The 16,853-nt window shown below is 39.0% G+C and overlaps 1 protein-coding gene across 1 annotated transcript in view; it reads right to left on the minus strand.

Moving 5' to 3' along the window:
• RORB (RAR related orphan receptor B) overlaps positions 1-16,853 on the minus strand; it is a 184,928-nt gene that overhangs the window by 36,206 nt on the left and 131,869 nt on the right. Inside the window, exons 2-4 of the mRNA XM_027105680.1 lie at positions 14,961-15,046; positions 10,614-10,755; positions 1,960-2,361 (exon numbers count right to left, since the gene is read on the minus strand). Of these exons, the coding sequence (XP_026961481.1) occupies positions 1,960-2,361; positions 10,614-10,755; positions 14,961-15,046 (630 nt within the window). The remainder of the gene's footprint in view (positions 1-1,959; positions 2,362-10,613; positions 10,756-14,960; positions 15,047-16,853) is intronic.

The raw sequence follows: 16,853 nt of genomic DNA on the forward strand, positions 1-16,853 counted from the left end.
CAATTGTTTTTGTTTCAGTATGTTTTAAACATGTGTTCCCAATCAATAGCAAACTCAGGAACTTAGATACTAAGTAGGATAAAAGCAAAAAATGGTGCCTATTTCCTTTTCCTTTTAACATGTCCCTTTGGAAAGACCTAGTGACTCCACTTAAACAGATTGTCCCCTATTGATTGACAATGCAGTTTGTGAATATTAAGCCCATAGCAAGTAGCAGGATAATGGATAAGCACAAGGACTCCAGAATCAGACAGCCTGGAATGGAAGTTGCCTCTATCATTTAGTAATCAAAGGACCCTGGGCAGGTCATGAGACATCTCTGAGCCTCTGTTTCCACATCTGTAAAATGGGAGTAATAGTCTTACTTATCATATAAGATGCTTGTGAAAATTAAATGTGTGTGAAGTGCCTGTGACACAGTCACAGGTTAAGGAGAGCAACATAATGAATATTTTTGTTATTAGAGCTGATGTGTAGTTTTCTATGTCTCTCAGTTGTGGATGTCGTCACAGGTGTTATGTCAACCACTTCTTTACTCCCTGCCACAGGCTGAATTGCTAAGAGAGAAAAATAGCGTTTCGGGTTTTATAACTGTGTCACGTCACTTCTTCCTCAACCAGATGGTAGAAGTAGCCAAGATACATATGGCGTGTCCTTCGTTATGTGTTCACATCAACTTTATTTAAAACACTCGTAGGCTTTAGGCTCCTACTCACAGTTTAGACAGAGAAGGTGATTGAACACGTGGTGGGCAAGTGAGAACAGCTCAGAGTTACTGAGCACTTGCGGAGTGCCAAACATGGCTCTGTTTTACAAGTATTGACTCATTTAATTCTTACAACAACGGTGTGATCTGTGAGCTAACGTTTTTTGAGAAAAAAAGAACACCGAAAAACAGGATGAGCAAACCAGGATTGAGAGACTTGCTTCAGCTCAAATAACAGGCGACGGATCCAGGATTTGAATTCAGGTAGCCTGGTGCGTAACCACTCTTTTCTGCCACCTCTCAGGGCAAGATGGCAGTCTCAAAGACTCCCGAGCTCCACACTGCTTTCCCTGTGCACTAAGTACTGCGTGAAGCCTGCTGTAGCCACTGCCTGCTAGCTCCTCCGGGCTACTGTTAACATACAGCTCTGTTACCCAGGAGGGTAATGTGTTAAACCTACATCCATATTTTTATGGCAATTAGTTAATAAAATCAACTGATTAGACGGTTAACAGACTCCTAAGCTTAACAGGGTAAAACAAAGCGGCGACAGGTCAGAAGAGAGAGTGCACTCTTGAAGACCACTCCTTAAAGAAGGATGTTGCAGAAGCAGGAGGGTCTGCAACCGATGCAACCGTGCCTGGGACTTGCCCTGCTCAGAGGGGCTTATTTGTTGCCCTTCTGTAATATTCCAGACTACACTTATTTTACTGCCAGTAATTCAGACTCTATTCCCACGTAGAATTCTTGAATTCAGATTTACAAGAGGCTTAGAGGTCTTCTGGTCTACCCCTCTGCCTTTACACAGAAGGAAACTGAGGTTTGTCCCCAGTTATCTTAGATGGAGAGTTGGAGCCCCGTTCATTCAGTTACTACATACTGCTTCTATATCCCTTAGCTATTTCACTTTTAATAGCATCACTTTGAACACTTGCTGAAATTTTCTTGTTTATACCAATAACATTTTTCCTTCAGTGATGAACCCAAATTCAACAGATAGCATCTGTTCCTTACAGATCGCATCTTTCTATTCATGATTTTTTTCCTTCTTCCTTTGCTTGAAATAAACTTGTATGGGCCATGGGAACAGTGACAGTTATTAGACTATATTTTAAAATCCATTAGTTTCCTCACTAGAAGCCATAAATGCAAGTAATTCAACTTAGACCTAAGAAAATGATCTTACTAAACAGGACCAAGGCGATTTCAAAGTAGAATTTCCAAAAATGAGCCGGAAGGAGATTTCCACTTACCGATTTCAGTCATGGTTATCCCTGGTGCTAACTGCCCGTTGTTGAAAGAACTATAGGTAAACAAGTTGGGTACGGATGTGAGGTCATAGATAGGTTCTTGCTTTATCTGTTTGATTCCAGTCACGTCAAGTCCTGACTGATCAGGGGACGGCTGGCCGGAATCCACGTTGTAATAACCCTCGGACTTGGGCAGGTCCATGACGTGTCCGTTGGCGTAAGTGCCACTGGCCTCGTTGCTCAGGTTGCTGAGGCCATTGCTGATGCTGCTGCTGTACACCCTGGCGAGGGCTTCCGCCTCCCCACTCTGCTGCTGCCGCTGCTCCTGCAGCCGCTGCTGGTGCTTCTGCACCTCAGCATACAGGCTGTCCCTCTGCTTCTTGGACATCCTCCCAAACTTCACAGCTGGGTGGGAGACAAAAGCAGAAAACAGCACTTGAGGTTCTCATTCGCATTAACCACCTTAAGTCCAAGGGCTCATGGATGGCTGTCCCCTCAACATAAAATGCACCAAGTCCCAGTACCACAGCCCAAGAGTCCATTCGCTTGCACTCCACATTTGATAAAAGGTTATACTCACGGGTGTCTGTACTGGTTTATGTGCATAGTGAGAACTAAATCTAAGCTAGGAAGAAAGGTACAAATTTATAGATGTATTTCTCATTGACACGAAGTTAGAAGGCATATTTCCTCATTCTTTCTTACTTGCAGGGAAAAAAAAAGAATTCACAAAAACCCAAAACTACCACATAGTACCTATTCAAATGTAGACCAACACTCATTATTAGCTTCCCTCCTGAGCATTACGGTTTCTAGATTGCCAGATAGGACCCTATTATTTCACTATTTTCTAAATAGCACGTTGGGTAAGACCAAGGATGTGAAGCAGGGTGAGAAACACAATTTCAAGGAAACCACATCATTTACCTTCGACTGGATTTGGGGATCAAATGAAAACAATCTTTGGAAAATAGCAATTTCGTGAATATGATACCCAGCAAGTGAGACAACAGTAACCCTTCCTTTCTTATTCTACCGTCCCCAAGTTTTATACTGCCCCCCTCTTCTGGAAAAATCCTTAACCATCCTGAAGAAGAAGGAGAAAGAGGCTCTGTCAGTGGTCATAGAGTAGTACAAAGATGCTTTGATCTGAATTCATTGTTTCTTATAGAGCTTAACCTCCTGAACTGTTGTGGATCGAGACATTTTTCCTCACATGCTGTCAACTCCCGTTTAAGGCTGTGAACGTCCGGAGTCGAGGGGCCACCTTATCTGAATCATCAAGCATGATGCCCGTTCGGCTCATGTTAATGGTAGGGACTGTGGTAAACTTACAGGTTCCCTTTTGAGATTCTGCTTTCTTTTCTTTTGTGACACTGTTCCCGTCACCGGCTGGTGGTGGGAGCTCAGAGAATGTGGGAAGAAGAGAATGGAGAGTAGAAATAGGTCCAATTTCTGGATTCAGTCAGTAGAGTTGATGAGAATAACTTCTGAGAATGACTAAATGGTGAAGTGCTTAAGAACTCTCCAGCACCAAGAAGAGATTCTTGTTGTGAAACAGCTGCCATTTTACCCCCCGATATTCCTCCAATATTTATTTTCTCTTTCCAGTGGTTATAGAGCTACCAAAGTTTATCTGAGCATAGGCTGTTCAGAATGGAGACCACATTTCCCAACCTCCCTCACTGCCAGATGTGTCTCTGTGATGAAGTTCTGGATAACAGGGAGTAAATGGAAGCGCTGCATACAGGTGTGTGTCCTGAGGCTCGCCATTCTCCTTTCTGCCTGCTGGATTGTGGATGTGAGGGATGGATTTAGAGCAGCCCAAACTCTTCCTATCTCCTTAATCTTGAAAAACCTGTGTTCTGGTTTTCTGACACTGCCTAAGTAGGAAAACCAAGTGGCGATTATCCACTAATTTTTCTGAATAAAGACAAGTAATCGGGTTAATCCAGACCAAACTCCCCATGCCACCTCAGCTGTCATTTTTATAGGTATTTTTTAAAATGATTTTGTTCATTTCTTTTTTTTTTCTATTTTTTTAACATCTTTATTGGAGTATAATTGCTTTACAATGGTGTGTCAGTTTCTGCTTTATAATAAAGTGAAGCAGCTATACATATACATATGTCCCCATATCTCTTCCCTCTTGCGTCTCCCTCCCACCCTCCCTATCCCACCCCTCTAGGTGGACACAAAGCACCGAGCTGATCTCCCTGTGCTATGTGGCTATGGATAAAGAAGATGTGGCACATATATAGAATGGAATATAACTCAGCTATAAAAAGAAATGAAATTGAGTTATTTGTAGTGAGGTGGATGGACCTAGAGTCTGTCATACAGAGTGAAGTAAGTCAGAAAGAGAAAAACAAATACCTATGCTAACACATATGTATGGAATTTATAGGGTTTTGAATCATTGTGTTTAACTTTGTAGAGACAGGGCATTAAATTCTGTTCCTCAGAGACAAATATATTTGCTTCCTAACTGCAGTGGTATTTTCAGCTTGTCCATGGACAGAATTCTGTAGTTGCTTTTAGAGAAAGCTTTCTATCTTTATCATTCCAAATAATTTACTCTATATCATTCTCTAGGGGGAAAAAAACCCTTTTAGTATACGAAAAAACTAAATCATGGTAAGTTTTGATTCAGAAAAAACTTTTTCCCCCCAAGAAATGTCACATGCTTCTCCATTCGCTCACCCCCTTTGCATTCCTGTAGATTCGGAACAGCTCTTTGTGACAGAGATAGAGAGGTGAATCCAAAATTTATGTCTACTGCTGTAGGTTAAGATTTTTGTTTTGGCTGGAGTAGACCTACTTTCTGCCTTACTTTAGTAGAATAGTTTTGCATTTATTCATTTAAAATTTATAGGGAGAAAAAATTAAGAACGAGGAACTCTTCTGACGTGGAGACAAAAATGTAGTGGCTCTTTTTAAACCTTTTTCCAAACCTAAACCTTGTTTAGATTTCTATACACTTTAGGTGAAATACACATTGTAGCAGGTTGACTGCGTTAGTAACCCTGATGCTTCTTGCCTATTTGCCTGCTCTACCCCATGTAAACTTGCAGTGCCCTTTCATTCTGTGCCGGCATCCTGCTCCATCCCCTTGACTCAGGGTCATGTGATCTGCTCTGCAGCAATGGGATATTGACATATGTGACACAAACAGAGGCTTAAAAAGTGCTTGTGTGATTGAGTGCCCCACCATGAAAAGGACATGCCTACACTAGTTTGCTGAAGGATAAGATATGTGAAACAGAGCAGAACCATCTCAGGCAAGGCCAACTACAAACAGGAGAGCTGTAGAACTGACCTGTAGCTGACAGCAGATACGGAAACGAGCCCAGTCAAGACCCTATACTGAACAATTTTAGGTTCAGAATTCTGCTGTTAACCATAAGACCTCACAATCAAAGCTAACAGTGTCAAATAAGTATGCTGCCAAGCTCTTTGCCCTGTAAACACCCGAAAACCCACTCAATGGTGAATAGTTAGGCCTCTTCCAAAAAAAATTGACTTATCAAGTCACTGAGCAATTTAAATATTTTCAAAGAAAAAACTTAAAGCTCCACAACATTTTGGAATTATCAGGCTTCATCCTAAATCAAGGACTTTGCTGACAATGGCTATAATACTATTTTAGAATCAATTTTCCATTCATTTCAGAAACACTGATGAGCCAGTGTTTCAGTTTTATGCCCCTTCCTGTAATAAAAGTGGTGACATATTTGGGAAAAAAATTATAGTACTTGGCAAAATAAAGCTACTGAACTTTCCTGATATAAAAATAATTTCTTGTCACTATTTGTAAATACATTTATTGTATTCATGGGCCTATGTTTTCAATTTCATTTAATTTAATTTGTTTATTATACAGCAGGTTCTTATTACTTATCTACTTTACACATGTTAGTGTATACATGTCAATCCCAATCTCCCAGTTCATCCCAGTCCCCACCCCCGCTTTCCCCCCTTGGTGTCCACACGTTTGTTCTCTACATCTGTGTCTCTATTTCTACCTTGCAAACCGGTTCAACTGTACCATTTTTCTAGATTCCACATATATGCGTTAATATGTGATATTCGTTTTTCTCTTTCTGACTTAACTTCATTCTGTATGACAGTCTCTAGGTCCATCCACGTCTCTACAAATGACTTCATGGGCCTATTTTAACAAAGGCTATATTACTATTATATTTTCAAGTATTTGCATTCTTCTTACCACTACCCATTAATCAGAATGGCACATAGTTTACGTGTTTGACCCTCTCAAACTTGAATTATTCTGTTAATGAGATTCACTTGAGTACGGAGACAGCCTCTTGTTAAACTGCTAGCTCTCAAAGAAACTAGCACAATTTGTATACATTGCAAGTGCTTTATAAATATTCAGTGATGATAGTATTTGCTCATGATATGCTCTTAACCCTCATTTTGATCCCACACTAGCAAAGAACCATTTTACGCAAAAGTATTGGAAATCGTTTCATATCTATATGAATTGTGGGATTCTAAATGGAATGGAAGTTTTTGGAGTAACTATACAGCAAAGATGATGCTTCTTCAAAGATTTCTGCTTCCTACCACATGACAACTAGACACATGTTTTTGGTATCAAGAGGAACCCCGTTGTAGAACTATCATCTATGACTTTCCATAGTCCTTTTGGAAATTATTTTATCTTACTATCTTTGGCTGTGAAATGCTTTATGTTTATATCTCACTACTTATCAAGGAAACTAGTCTTAATTTAACTTTAAAATTTCAAGGCTATGCCTTTTTATAGTGCTTTAAGATTTGTAGAAAAAAATCGGATTCTGTCTACCCAACCCTATTCATAATTTTAAAACATTCTCTCTCTTCCCCTTCACTTCTCCAACAGAACTTCCTGTGATTATGGAATGTTCCCTGCACTTTCCAATATGGTAGCCACAAGGCACATGTGGCTTTGAGCACTTGAAATATAGCTAGTGTGACTGAAGAACTAAATTTTATTGAATTGTAATAAATCTAAACTTAAATTTAAATAGCAACATGTGGATACCACACTGGACCATGCCATTCTGGATAACAAGAAGCTAAATCTGTGACACCTGCCCGTGTAGGGCAGCTTCCATTTTTTCATAGAGGTATGTCACTTAGGAGGACACATACTTCATTATTGCAAGGTGAGTATAATGCTTTTTCTTTGAGGTGCAATATCTTCCTATTGATGCCAAAATATTTTCTGTTTTTTTTTTTTTTGGTAGTGCTAATACACCTGACACTGAAGATTCCGGCAACTAACATTTGTGAAGGGTCCAGTTAAAAAAAGAAATAAATACAATAGTGGAGAAGATTCAGTGCACATATGTATGCCGTCACTTCACACACACGTATACATGCAATACCTTCACCTTTTTATACACATAAACACATGTGTATGTATTCCAAGTGGATTTGACTTTTGATTCTTTGCCAATGCTAAATTCGAACAAATTTGTTACTGCTGAGTTTGTTGTCTACTCATATATCTCCCATGACTAATACGCCACTACAGAAGCTGAAATTCAGGAGAGAATGAAAGTCCAGCGGAGTCAACAGTTATATCAAGCCATCTACTAGCAGTCATATTGTTTTAGTGACCAGATATTAAAGTAAATATTCTTGGAGCCAGGCATAACTGACAGAAAACAAATGCAAATATTAAAATGAAGATGCTACTTTATGTCTGAGGGAAGCTGGGTGGTGTGTATATAGAAGTTAGGTGTGAGGGCATCTTACCTTGGCTACTGGTACTACTGCTAAAGCACTTTGAAAATATCTGCTTCATCAGTAGAAGGTAGGTATAATAAATTAGTGGCAGGACACATACTACCTCTTATTCTTGAGCCCTTACTAGACATAGCTAATTAACCATAACCTCAGGGCTTCATAATCCTTTGATACCACATACTAGGCATTACTTATCAATAGGAGATAAAACCTGTTTAGCTTCCCAGGTATTAGTGTGACTTATTTAGTTTAAAGTACCCTATATATTCAAGGCTTATAACAAACTTCCTCTATATAAAGAGTAAAGAAGAATTTGTTTTCCCATAGACAGAATCATGTTTTTCTTCTGCTGAAGCCTCTTCTCCTCATTCCCAGCCACTACTATCACTCCTGAGCATTTCTCCTCGCCATTAATCTGACACAAGCCATGCTTAGGAGGCATTTTGAAAGATGTCCCTGGAAGCCTCAAGATTGTCTCTGGACCTAAAATTAAGATGGATCATTATCCTTAATCCTCAGCATCCTTAGATACTATCTTGCTTTTTCTTGCACAGAAGTTTATGCTGTAGTAAATTTCTTCCCCCTTGAGAATAGACGGCGGCTCTATCCATAAACGATCCCCACGTCCCCACCGCCGCCCCGACAATATATTTCTTTTATGTCATGAGATTCAGACAACCTCTTAGATTTTGTGGGCTGACGTCACTGAATCTGCCTTGGACCATATGCCCATCCCTTGCTCATGATTCTGTTCACCAGCACAGACCCACATGATCTCTCTTTCCAAATAGATACTTCCTTTTATTGTAGGAAGAAGCAACAAAGGCAAATACTCAATGGCTTAGTCTCTCTGTAGAATTATTAATGAAACTTTTCAGATACTGTCAATTATTATGCTGCCTCCATATTACAGAAATGAAGTACAAAATTATCAACTCGAATTCCCACAGAATTTCACTAAAGAAATTCTGAAAACCATTTAATCTCCACCCTCCACTTTCTTCACTTTAGTTATGTGCAAGTACACAGGGCTACAGATTTGCCCTACGAGTAAATGTATGTGATTCGCAAATCTAGAAAAACAAACAAACAAAATCAGCTAATACACAGAAAAGTGTTGGAAACCTACATCTTGTAGCTTTAGAAGCTACCTATAAACTGGAAGGCTCAACGTCAGATTCTTTTTATTTTGGGGGTTAAATATATCTCATTGGTATACTTTTGTGCAAGACAAGTTTATGTGGGTTGGAAATTAGAGAAATGGTAAACAGAAATTCAAGATGCAACTATCTGGAGAATGCAAGCTAAGAAGTAAACAGTGTATATGTTTAGAGACCATCTATGCAGAGCTAAATTTATCCAAATGACTAAAAGGCCCGCATTTAATTCAATAACTCATAAAATCCCTTTATACCAAGAGATAGTGCATGCCAATTATCTATATTTCTTTAAAATCTAGAAGTATTTCTTTTTTTTTTTTTCTTTTTCTTTTTTGGTCCACACTGCCTTGAACTTCATTCCAGGGAGTGTGACCAGAGACACAGAATCCACAGTGATTCACGTAAAGAGAATGAGTATCAGGGGCTTTGTCTGTGTCTCAGGCTCTAGGTAAAAGATAATTCCATGATTCATTCAACAAACACTTAGGTGCCTGCTTTTAACCAGACCCTGAGGGGACAGTGGGAACAAGACAGAAACGGCCCCAGGACACAGGGCTGCTCATGACCCAGTACAGGAGTGCTACGGCCAATGTCAGTGGGGAAAGAATCCATTTAGATGAAAACTTAAAAATGGACACAAAGCTAGATGAAATTCTTTGTGTGAGTTTATTTGTCCTCTTTCATTAATCTAAGAAGTTCAGTTGGGGTGCCAAGCCACCCATTTGGATTGGGCGTGAGGTGGAGTACACACTTGAGTCTATTCTGAAAAGGACACCATCTACAGAACCCTTCTAAGACGTGGAGCTCTGCTACAGCCTTTCTGATCTTCAACATGCCTCTGAATAGTCCACATCCATTAATGGAGCTTCTGGGCTTCCTACAGAAGCAAGGTCTGTTCCTTAGCATCTCCACATACCAAGCAACCTGTGCACCAGTCAGACTTACCCAGTGACCAAGTGGTCCAGGTCTGCCTGGGACTTTCCAGTTTTAGCTCAGAAAATCTCACATCCCAGGAAGTCCCTCATTCACAGGCAAACTTGGACAAGTGGTCACCTTTAGATCTAGGACTATGTGGCTTTCATCTAACCTAGTTAGCACAGGTTGCTCCACGAGCTACAGAAAAGTCTTTCCTTTCTTCCTATGTTATAGGCAATACTATATATTTATTTGCTCTTACTTTTCCTCTTAATACACTGCCAGCATGTGGTTTTCTTTTCTTCTTATCCCCTTGTCTAGAATTCTTCCAGCAGCTTAAACAGACTCCAGCAAAGCATCCATTTGATGCATTCATAAGATTCAAGCCATTTCTGTTTAATCATGTCACTGCCCTAGAGTGACATATACGTGTTAGCCAGTATGTTATTTATACTTTCTGCCTCTGAAATTGTTTTTAATGGAAAATTCTTTTTCAGTTATCCAGCCTTGTAATTAAATAATTTTGAATGAAAAAAAGAAAAGCATACATTTGAAAGCCTTCTTTTTTCTTTTACATCTTTACTGGAGTATAATTGCTTTACAATGTTGTGTTAGTTTCTGCTTTATAACAAAGTGAATCAGCTATACGTATACATATATCCTCATATCTCCTCCCTCTTGCATCTCCCTCCCACCCTCCCTATCCCACCCCTCTAGGTGGTCACAAAGCACTGAGCTGATCTCCCCATGCTATGCGGCTGCTTCCCACTAGCTCTCTATTTTGAAAGCCTTTAAGTAAGAAGTAGGAAGGCGATGCCTTACCATCTCTCGACATTCCTAGGGCAAGACACTTCTGCAGTCGGCAGTGTTGGCAACGGTTTCTGTTGGTTCTGTCAATTAAACAGTTTCTCTGCCTCGGGCAGGAGTAAGAGGCATTGTTCTGCTGGCTCCTTCTAAAGAATCCCTAGAGGGAGAAAGAGAATGGGAGGGAGATAAATTTATAAGAAGCGACCATTAACAGAGATGATAGCTACATTTTCTACAGTGAACGTCGTTAACTGAGTTCACTTTTTAAAATTCTTTGGCTACCTCTCCTTGGACTGCTTACAGATGTTTCTACTGGGGAAAATTTGGACTCTCTGCAGAGATATGAAGGTATCATTCATTCATTCATTCAATCAATGTGTACTAAAGACATCTGTGATGTTCTATGCAAAGTAAAACAGAATAGAGTTCCTGCCCCCAGAGAGCAGTGGGAAGGGAGTGGCAGAGGAGAGTGTCACGTATGACAAAACTTCACGGGGACAATAACACAGGAGTGTGTCAAGTGCTGTGGGAGTGAGGAACTCTGGGTACTGAGTAGTGTGGGTTCAATATGTGCCACTATCTTCCTAGTTTCTAAGATGCATTTTTATCCATTTGGAAATTTTTGTATTTGGCCAGAATGTATCTGGAAGGTTGCTTTTCTAAGCAGTGATGTACCTTAGAGTCAAACACATCTTTGAATAAAGGAAATATGGTATAAAAACTGCTCAGTAGAAAACAGACAATAAGTAAAAGCTGAATGAATGCTCTCTGCTTGGCCTCAGGCTGTAGCGATCTAGGAGGTCTTCATGCAAGTACGTTTAGGTCCTTCTGGTACAAAATGAACTGCCTTGGACCATACATCACCCTTATAAATAAACCCACAGCTGAGTCTATTATTTTTTTAATTCTTTGGATACCACCCACCTTAGTTCTCTTACCAAAAATCCTACTGGGGTAAATAAACATTTTCTCCAGAGATATGAAAGTATCCTTCACCCATTCATTCACCTATTTAATTAGTTTCCCTCTTCACTCCTTGTCCTTGAATTACAATACAGCAAAAGCGCAAAGTGCTACAAACAAAGCAGTGATCTACAAATAGATTTACCAAGAGAAATTTTAGGAAAAGATATCCTGTACTATCATCTCTCGGAAGGAGGAAGCCTAGAAAAGGTCCAGGATGGTCACGCAATGCCCATCTCGCTGAGAGGCCTGGAAGAGGTCACTTGACTTCTGTCAAACAGTTTCCTCAACTATCAATGGGAGGATAGTGCAGGGCTGGGACTAGGGTGAGACGGGTGAGGCAATCACATTGGTCACACATTTAAGGGTTGCCAAAAGATGTGGTACTCAGGATAAACATTTTAACACTGATTTTACATGTTACAAATCAACATTAATGCAAACTCCCCAAAAGTTTACATAAAAACAGAATTAAAATTATCAATTTTCCTTTTGCCTCAGGCTTCCATATGGCTTGGCAAGGCACTGTAACAGAGAGCTTGGCCAACCTTATGAAAAGCCTCAGAAAGGGATGAGTGGCCAAGTACCTCCTTAGAGAGGAGTGCCAATTGGTTTTGTGGCTGTAATCCTCAAGCCATTCAACAACAAGAGCTAGTTTTGCCCCCACAGATCCATGCGTATTATTTATTTAATGAACCAGTGGTGGCAAAATAAGATATCCAATTGGCCAGTTTGTATGAACTCATGGAGCCCTTAAACAAGAGATCCCATCTAAGCCCCCAGAGGTTGAAATGATGTACTTCATATACTGTGAAAGCTGTCAGAAGGCATAACCTCGGCTCATCGGTCTTGATTGAAGATGACTTGGAATTTACATTTTACAAGAGAATTGTGTGGTTTTTACCTATGGATACTCTTAAGTGCCACTTAGCGAAGGAGTTGACAGAAGAGACTTTTTTGAAGTCACAGCTACAGCCCTAATTTAAGGCCAATTTGACATTAATTGTGAGATATTTCTTGCTTATCTGTTGCTCATTACTGCAAATGAGGTTTCTGGCATGAAAAAGAGATTTCGTTTTAAATTTTTATTGGATGAAAAGGAACTTGAATAAGTGCACAAGCGGAAATGATGTTATTTAAAATGGGTGGTTTATGTTGATCTGAAAACAGTATTATGAAAATTCAGAGGTTGATACTAAATGTGCTGACATTGATATCTTAGTCTGAGCAGAATTTCTTGAGTTTGCTATTTGGAGAAAAATGTAGCATATTTACAAATGTGGGTTTTTCCATGAAATAAAAAAAAGTTGTGTGGTGTACAGTATCATTTTGACTAAAACCTCAGAATATGCTTCAAAATGACAGCATAAGTTCTTTGATCCTGGATTGCTTCTTTAAATAGAAAAGATGACAGGAGCCTAAATACTCGTTCTTGGCTATTGACCTGTTGGAATATATTTGTTCAGTAGTTAAATCTTTTTTGGAAATCACTGCTTAAAATGTTTAGTTCCTTAACATGACCATAGCCTCATATTTTGAAAACAGACATTTTCTAAATACGGCTTTATACAATGAAACACAAAACATTTCCACTTTGACATTGAGCTACAAAACATTTTTCATGGGTACTGTGTAAACTAGACCAGAGCTCTTAAAATTGCATAATAAACCAACACGGTGGAAGTGATTTCACTGGAGAGGTGTCTGATTCCAAAATTATTAGTATTTAGGGGAATTCCCTGATGGTCCAGTTATTAAGACTCTGCGTTTCCACTGCAGGGGACATGGGTTCAATCCCTGGTTGGGGGAATAAATCCTGCACGCCACGTGGCATGGCCAAAAAAATAAAAAATGAGTTAAGAAAAAGAAAACAAAATTATTAGTGTTTATGAAGAAAACTGTTTGTCTATCTGCCCAGAGGAAGTAATAACTTATTCTAGAAGGGTAAAAAATTGCTGATTCGTAATTTTGCTTTAACGTGTCTTGTGATAAGTTGAAAAAATTGCATTAAGGTGAATAACATGCAATTCTTAATTATAGGTCTGCAGAAGAACAGAATACAAGGCACATCTCATGATGTTCAAAGATGGGTTACTGCTAATCACCTCTAAAGCCAGTCAGTATGTTGATGGTTAGGACATTTCATGTTATTCTGCCCCCTCTGCATCCCTCTCCTACTTTATTCTCATTTAGTCCTTTTTCTTTTCTTCCCTCCAGTTTCAATTCCAGGAATCATAATTTTTGAGACTATTATGAAGACACTGCCGTACTGTATCTGAGTTACAGTACGTTTTGTTTCATTTATATCTGAATGTCTTATAAGATTAAAGTTGGTTCTTAGAATTTTTGATTGTGCCGCCTCTCCTTCAGTTTACTGACCTTAAATTAATGATTCACTTTGCTTACATCTTTGATCAAAAATATAATTGCTTTTGCCAAGAACTTTGCCAGTCTATCACTTTCCCCTCCTGGACTAAGGCTGCATTTCATTTGTTCTGGTTACATACTGCCCTTTAAAATTGCAGAACTGTTTTCATTTCCCCCTTGATATTTAGTCTCTCACCCTTTCTTTCCTTCTAAGGATTAAATTTAAACATTTACTCTTAAGTTTCAAATTTCTCTTATTTCAGATTAAGTCTATGTTAACTGCTATTCCTCCAGCTTTGTGTTTTAAAAATCAACTTGCTCATAGGAATTAGTTTGTCTTTGGAAGAATTGGTTGGATTTGTTGTGGAGGAGAACACTAGACTGAGAATGAAAAACAGAGAAAGAAACATGCTTTTGACCATGTTCTTTCACTAACTAGATTAGTGACATTGGCCATATGACATAATCTCGTTTAGACCTCAGGATCTCATTGATGAAGTTGGGGCAGATGATTGTTAACTGATCAGAGATTATCTGCTCCACTTTTAACATTCCATGCTTCCAGTTTTCTTTTATTTTTCTGGAACATGAGAATAAAAGATGGTCACATGCATATTGCAACTGCTATCTCGACGGCTTTCTCAAGCAAATAAATAAATACATGGCCATTAGTTTATAATCTGTATTTTAACCTTTCATATTGATATAAATGTGATGGAGTTTACTGGACACAAAACTGTTAAAACAGCAAATCAGTATTTATAGCTCTGTAAATGTGAATAATTGAAGCTTTTAAATGTTAATCCATTTTTAAGCACCTGCTGATGAGTTAGACAATGACAAAAACGTAAAAGGCCAAAGAACAGAAAATCAACCCACCCACCCACCAAGCAAGAATTCCTGAGTGTCAGCAGCAGGCACAAGAAACCTTTAGCAGGCCTTTCAAAAGGTGTCACCTCTTGCACTGTGAAGTACACAGATGCCTGAGGCAAACGCGGATGCTGTTGGCAGTACTGAGTTAAAGTCCCATACCTTGCAGCCTTCACACGTGATGACTCCGTAGTGGATCCCAGAGGATTTATCGCCACAAATTTTGCATGGTATCACTTCAATTTGTGCTGAAAGGGGAAAACAGACATTTTTGAGCTTACGGAGTTGTTTTCTTTTCGCCCTCCGATCTCCCTTCCCACCTCTCCCCGCCATGGCTCAGTGTTTGAAGACACTAGGATGGGGGTGGGGCTGTGAGATCACCCACTTCTATTTGAACGGCCCCCAGCTGCTTCTTCTAAGTAAAGGGCATCCATTTACCATTGTTTGTTTTGTTTTCCTCAAACTAAAAAATATAACCAGGGACCAGAAGCTTTCTAAACTTTGGCTTTCACTGTTTTCTCCTTTTTTTGAACTTGACCTTCATGTAGTGTGACTTAAAAATCCCTTGAACCTGTGGCTTTGGTTTTCTTATTTTGCACTTCAAACATTAAGTCACTGAGAATGATCACATTGCCTTATTTCAATATTATTTTACATAAGTAAATAAGGGAAACTGGAAGGGGTGGAGGTGACTTTATACATTAAGTGGTTGGATGATTACTTGTGAAAATGCCAATGATGAATCAGTTCAATATTTATTAAGCATCTATATATCCACTAAAATAATAAAGGTTGTTGACACAAGATAAGATATACTAATGACACTAATAATTTAATAAAACTAAATGAATACATGGCGATATCAGGGGAAAAATAATAAAGCATATGGGTACTATTACTTCAATAGGAACTGAAATAACTTCATTGGAGATGAAGACATTCTGATTTTGAATACTGTGTAGGAAGTACAAGGCAAAAGGCATTTCTGCAAGCAGAATGGAATGAAGGAGGCCCCGAATGATTGTGGCTTGTGATCGCTGAGACAAGCAACTTGGTTCTAATGGAAACTTGGGCCATATGGTTGGATAGAGGGAATGATGTCAGATTATCAAGCTCTTGGGAGTTAGGCAGAGGAATTTTCACCTGACATCACTGGCCATAAGGAATCAAAGAAGTGAATGAAGAAATGATGAAAGTGATGGTTTGGGTACTTTAGAAAGGTGAGTTTGGCAGGTTAACCAGACACAAATGGAAGACTAACTAAAAGACTATTCCTAACCTGGGTGTTAGGAGCTGAAGGTGTGAATTACATCGGTGGCAGGATAAATGGAGAGGAAGAAGCAAACAGAAAGACAGCTCGATGGAAGAGGTGAGAAGATAAAAGAAAGAAAGGATACAGAGGTGGAAACTGATGAAGAATCAAAGGTGACTTCTAGCTTCCTAGCCTTGGGTGTAAGATTAAATCGTAGGTTTGACATACATGGTTGGTTGGTAAGCTAATTCCTTTGTGGAATATGGTGAGGCACGGGATTTCCATTTTGCATGTGTGCAATTTGGTGTCATGTCTTGTAGACACCCGTGTATAGAATCTCTTGGAAAGATGATTTTAAGCCATCAGCTTTGAGGTTATGGATGAATCCATGATATAAACTTTATTTAGAATGTAGTAATTCCTACGTCACTGATAGTATTCTCAGTGTTGTTAAAATTATACACAGTAGGAAGATCTGCTATTCCTTCTCCCAATTTAAAATAATTATGCAAAATATGCTTCAAAATGCTTTATACATCAATCTGCCACTTGGATGCTTTTCTACAGTTTCTCACCCTTGAATATACAAAACAAATAAATGCAAGACATAACCCTCTTTTTATTGTTTTCATTAAAAAAATAATACTTAGCTTTAGGGGAGCACATTAAATTTTGTTTAAATTAAATATTTCGCAGTAAGTTCAAATCATCTTTATAAGCAAAAAATTCAGTTATGTCCCTATTTTTCATATGAGAAAACTGAGGATACAGGTGGTTAATGACGCCTTTGAGGTGACTCGGGA

This window comes from Aethalodelphis obliquidens, unplaced genomic scaffold (assembly GCF_003676395.1).
Source record: "Aethalodelphis obliquidens isolate GAN/ISIS:26980383/991018 unplaced genomic scaffold, ASM367639v1 scaffold7, whole genome shotgun sequence".
Taxonomy (NCBI): Eukaryota; Metazoa; Chordata; class Mammalia; order Artiodactyla; family Delphinidae; genus Aethalodelphis; species Aethalodelphis obliquidens.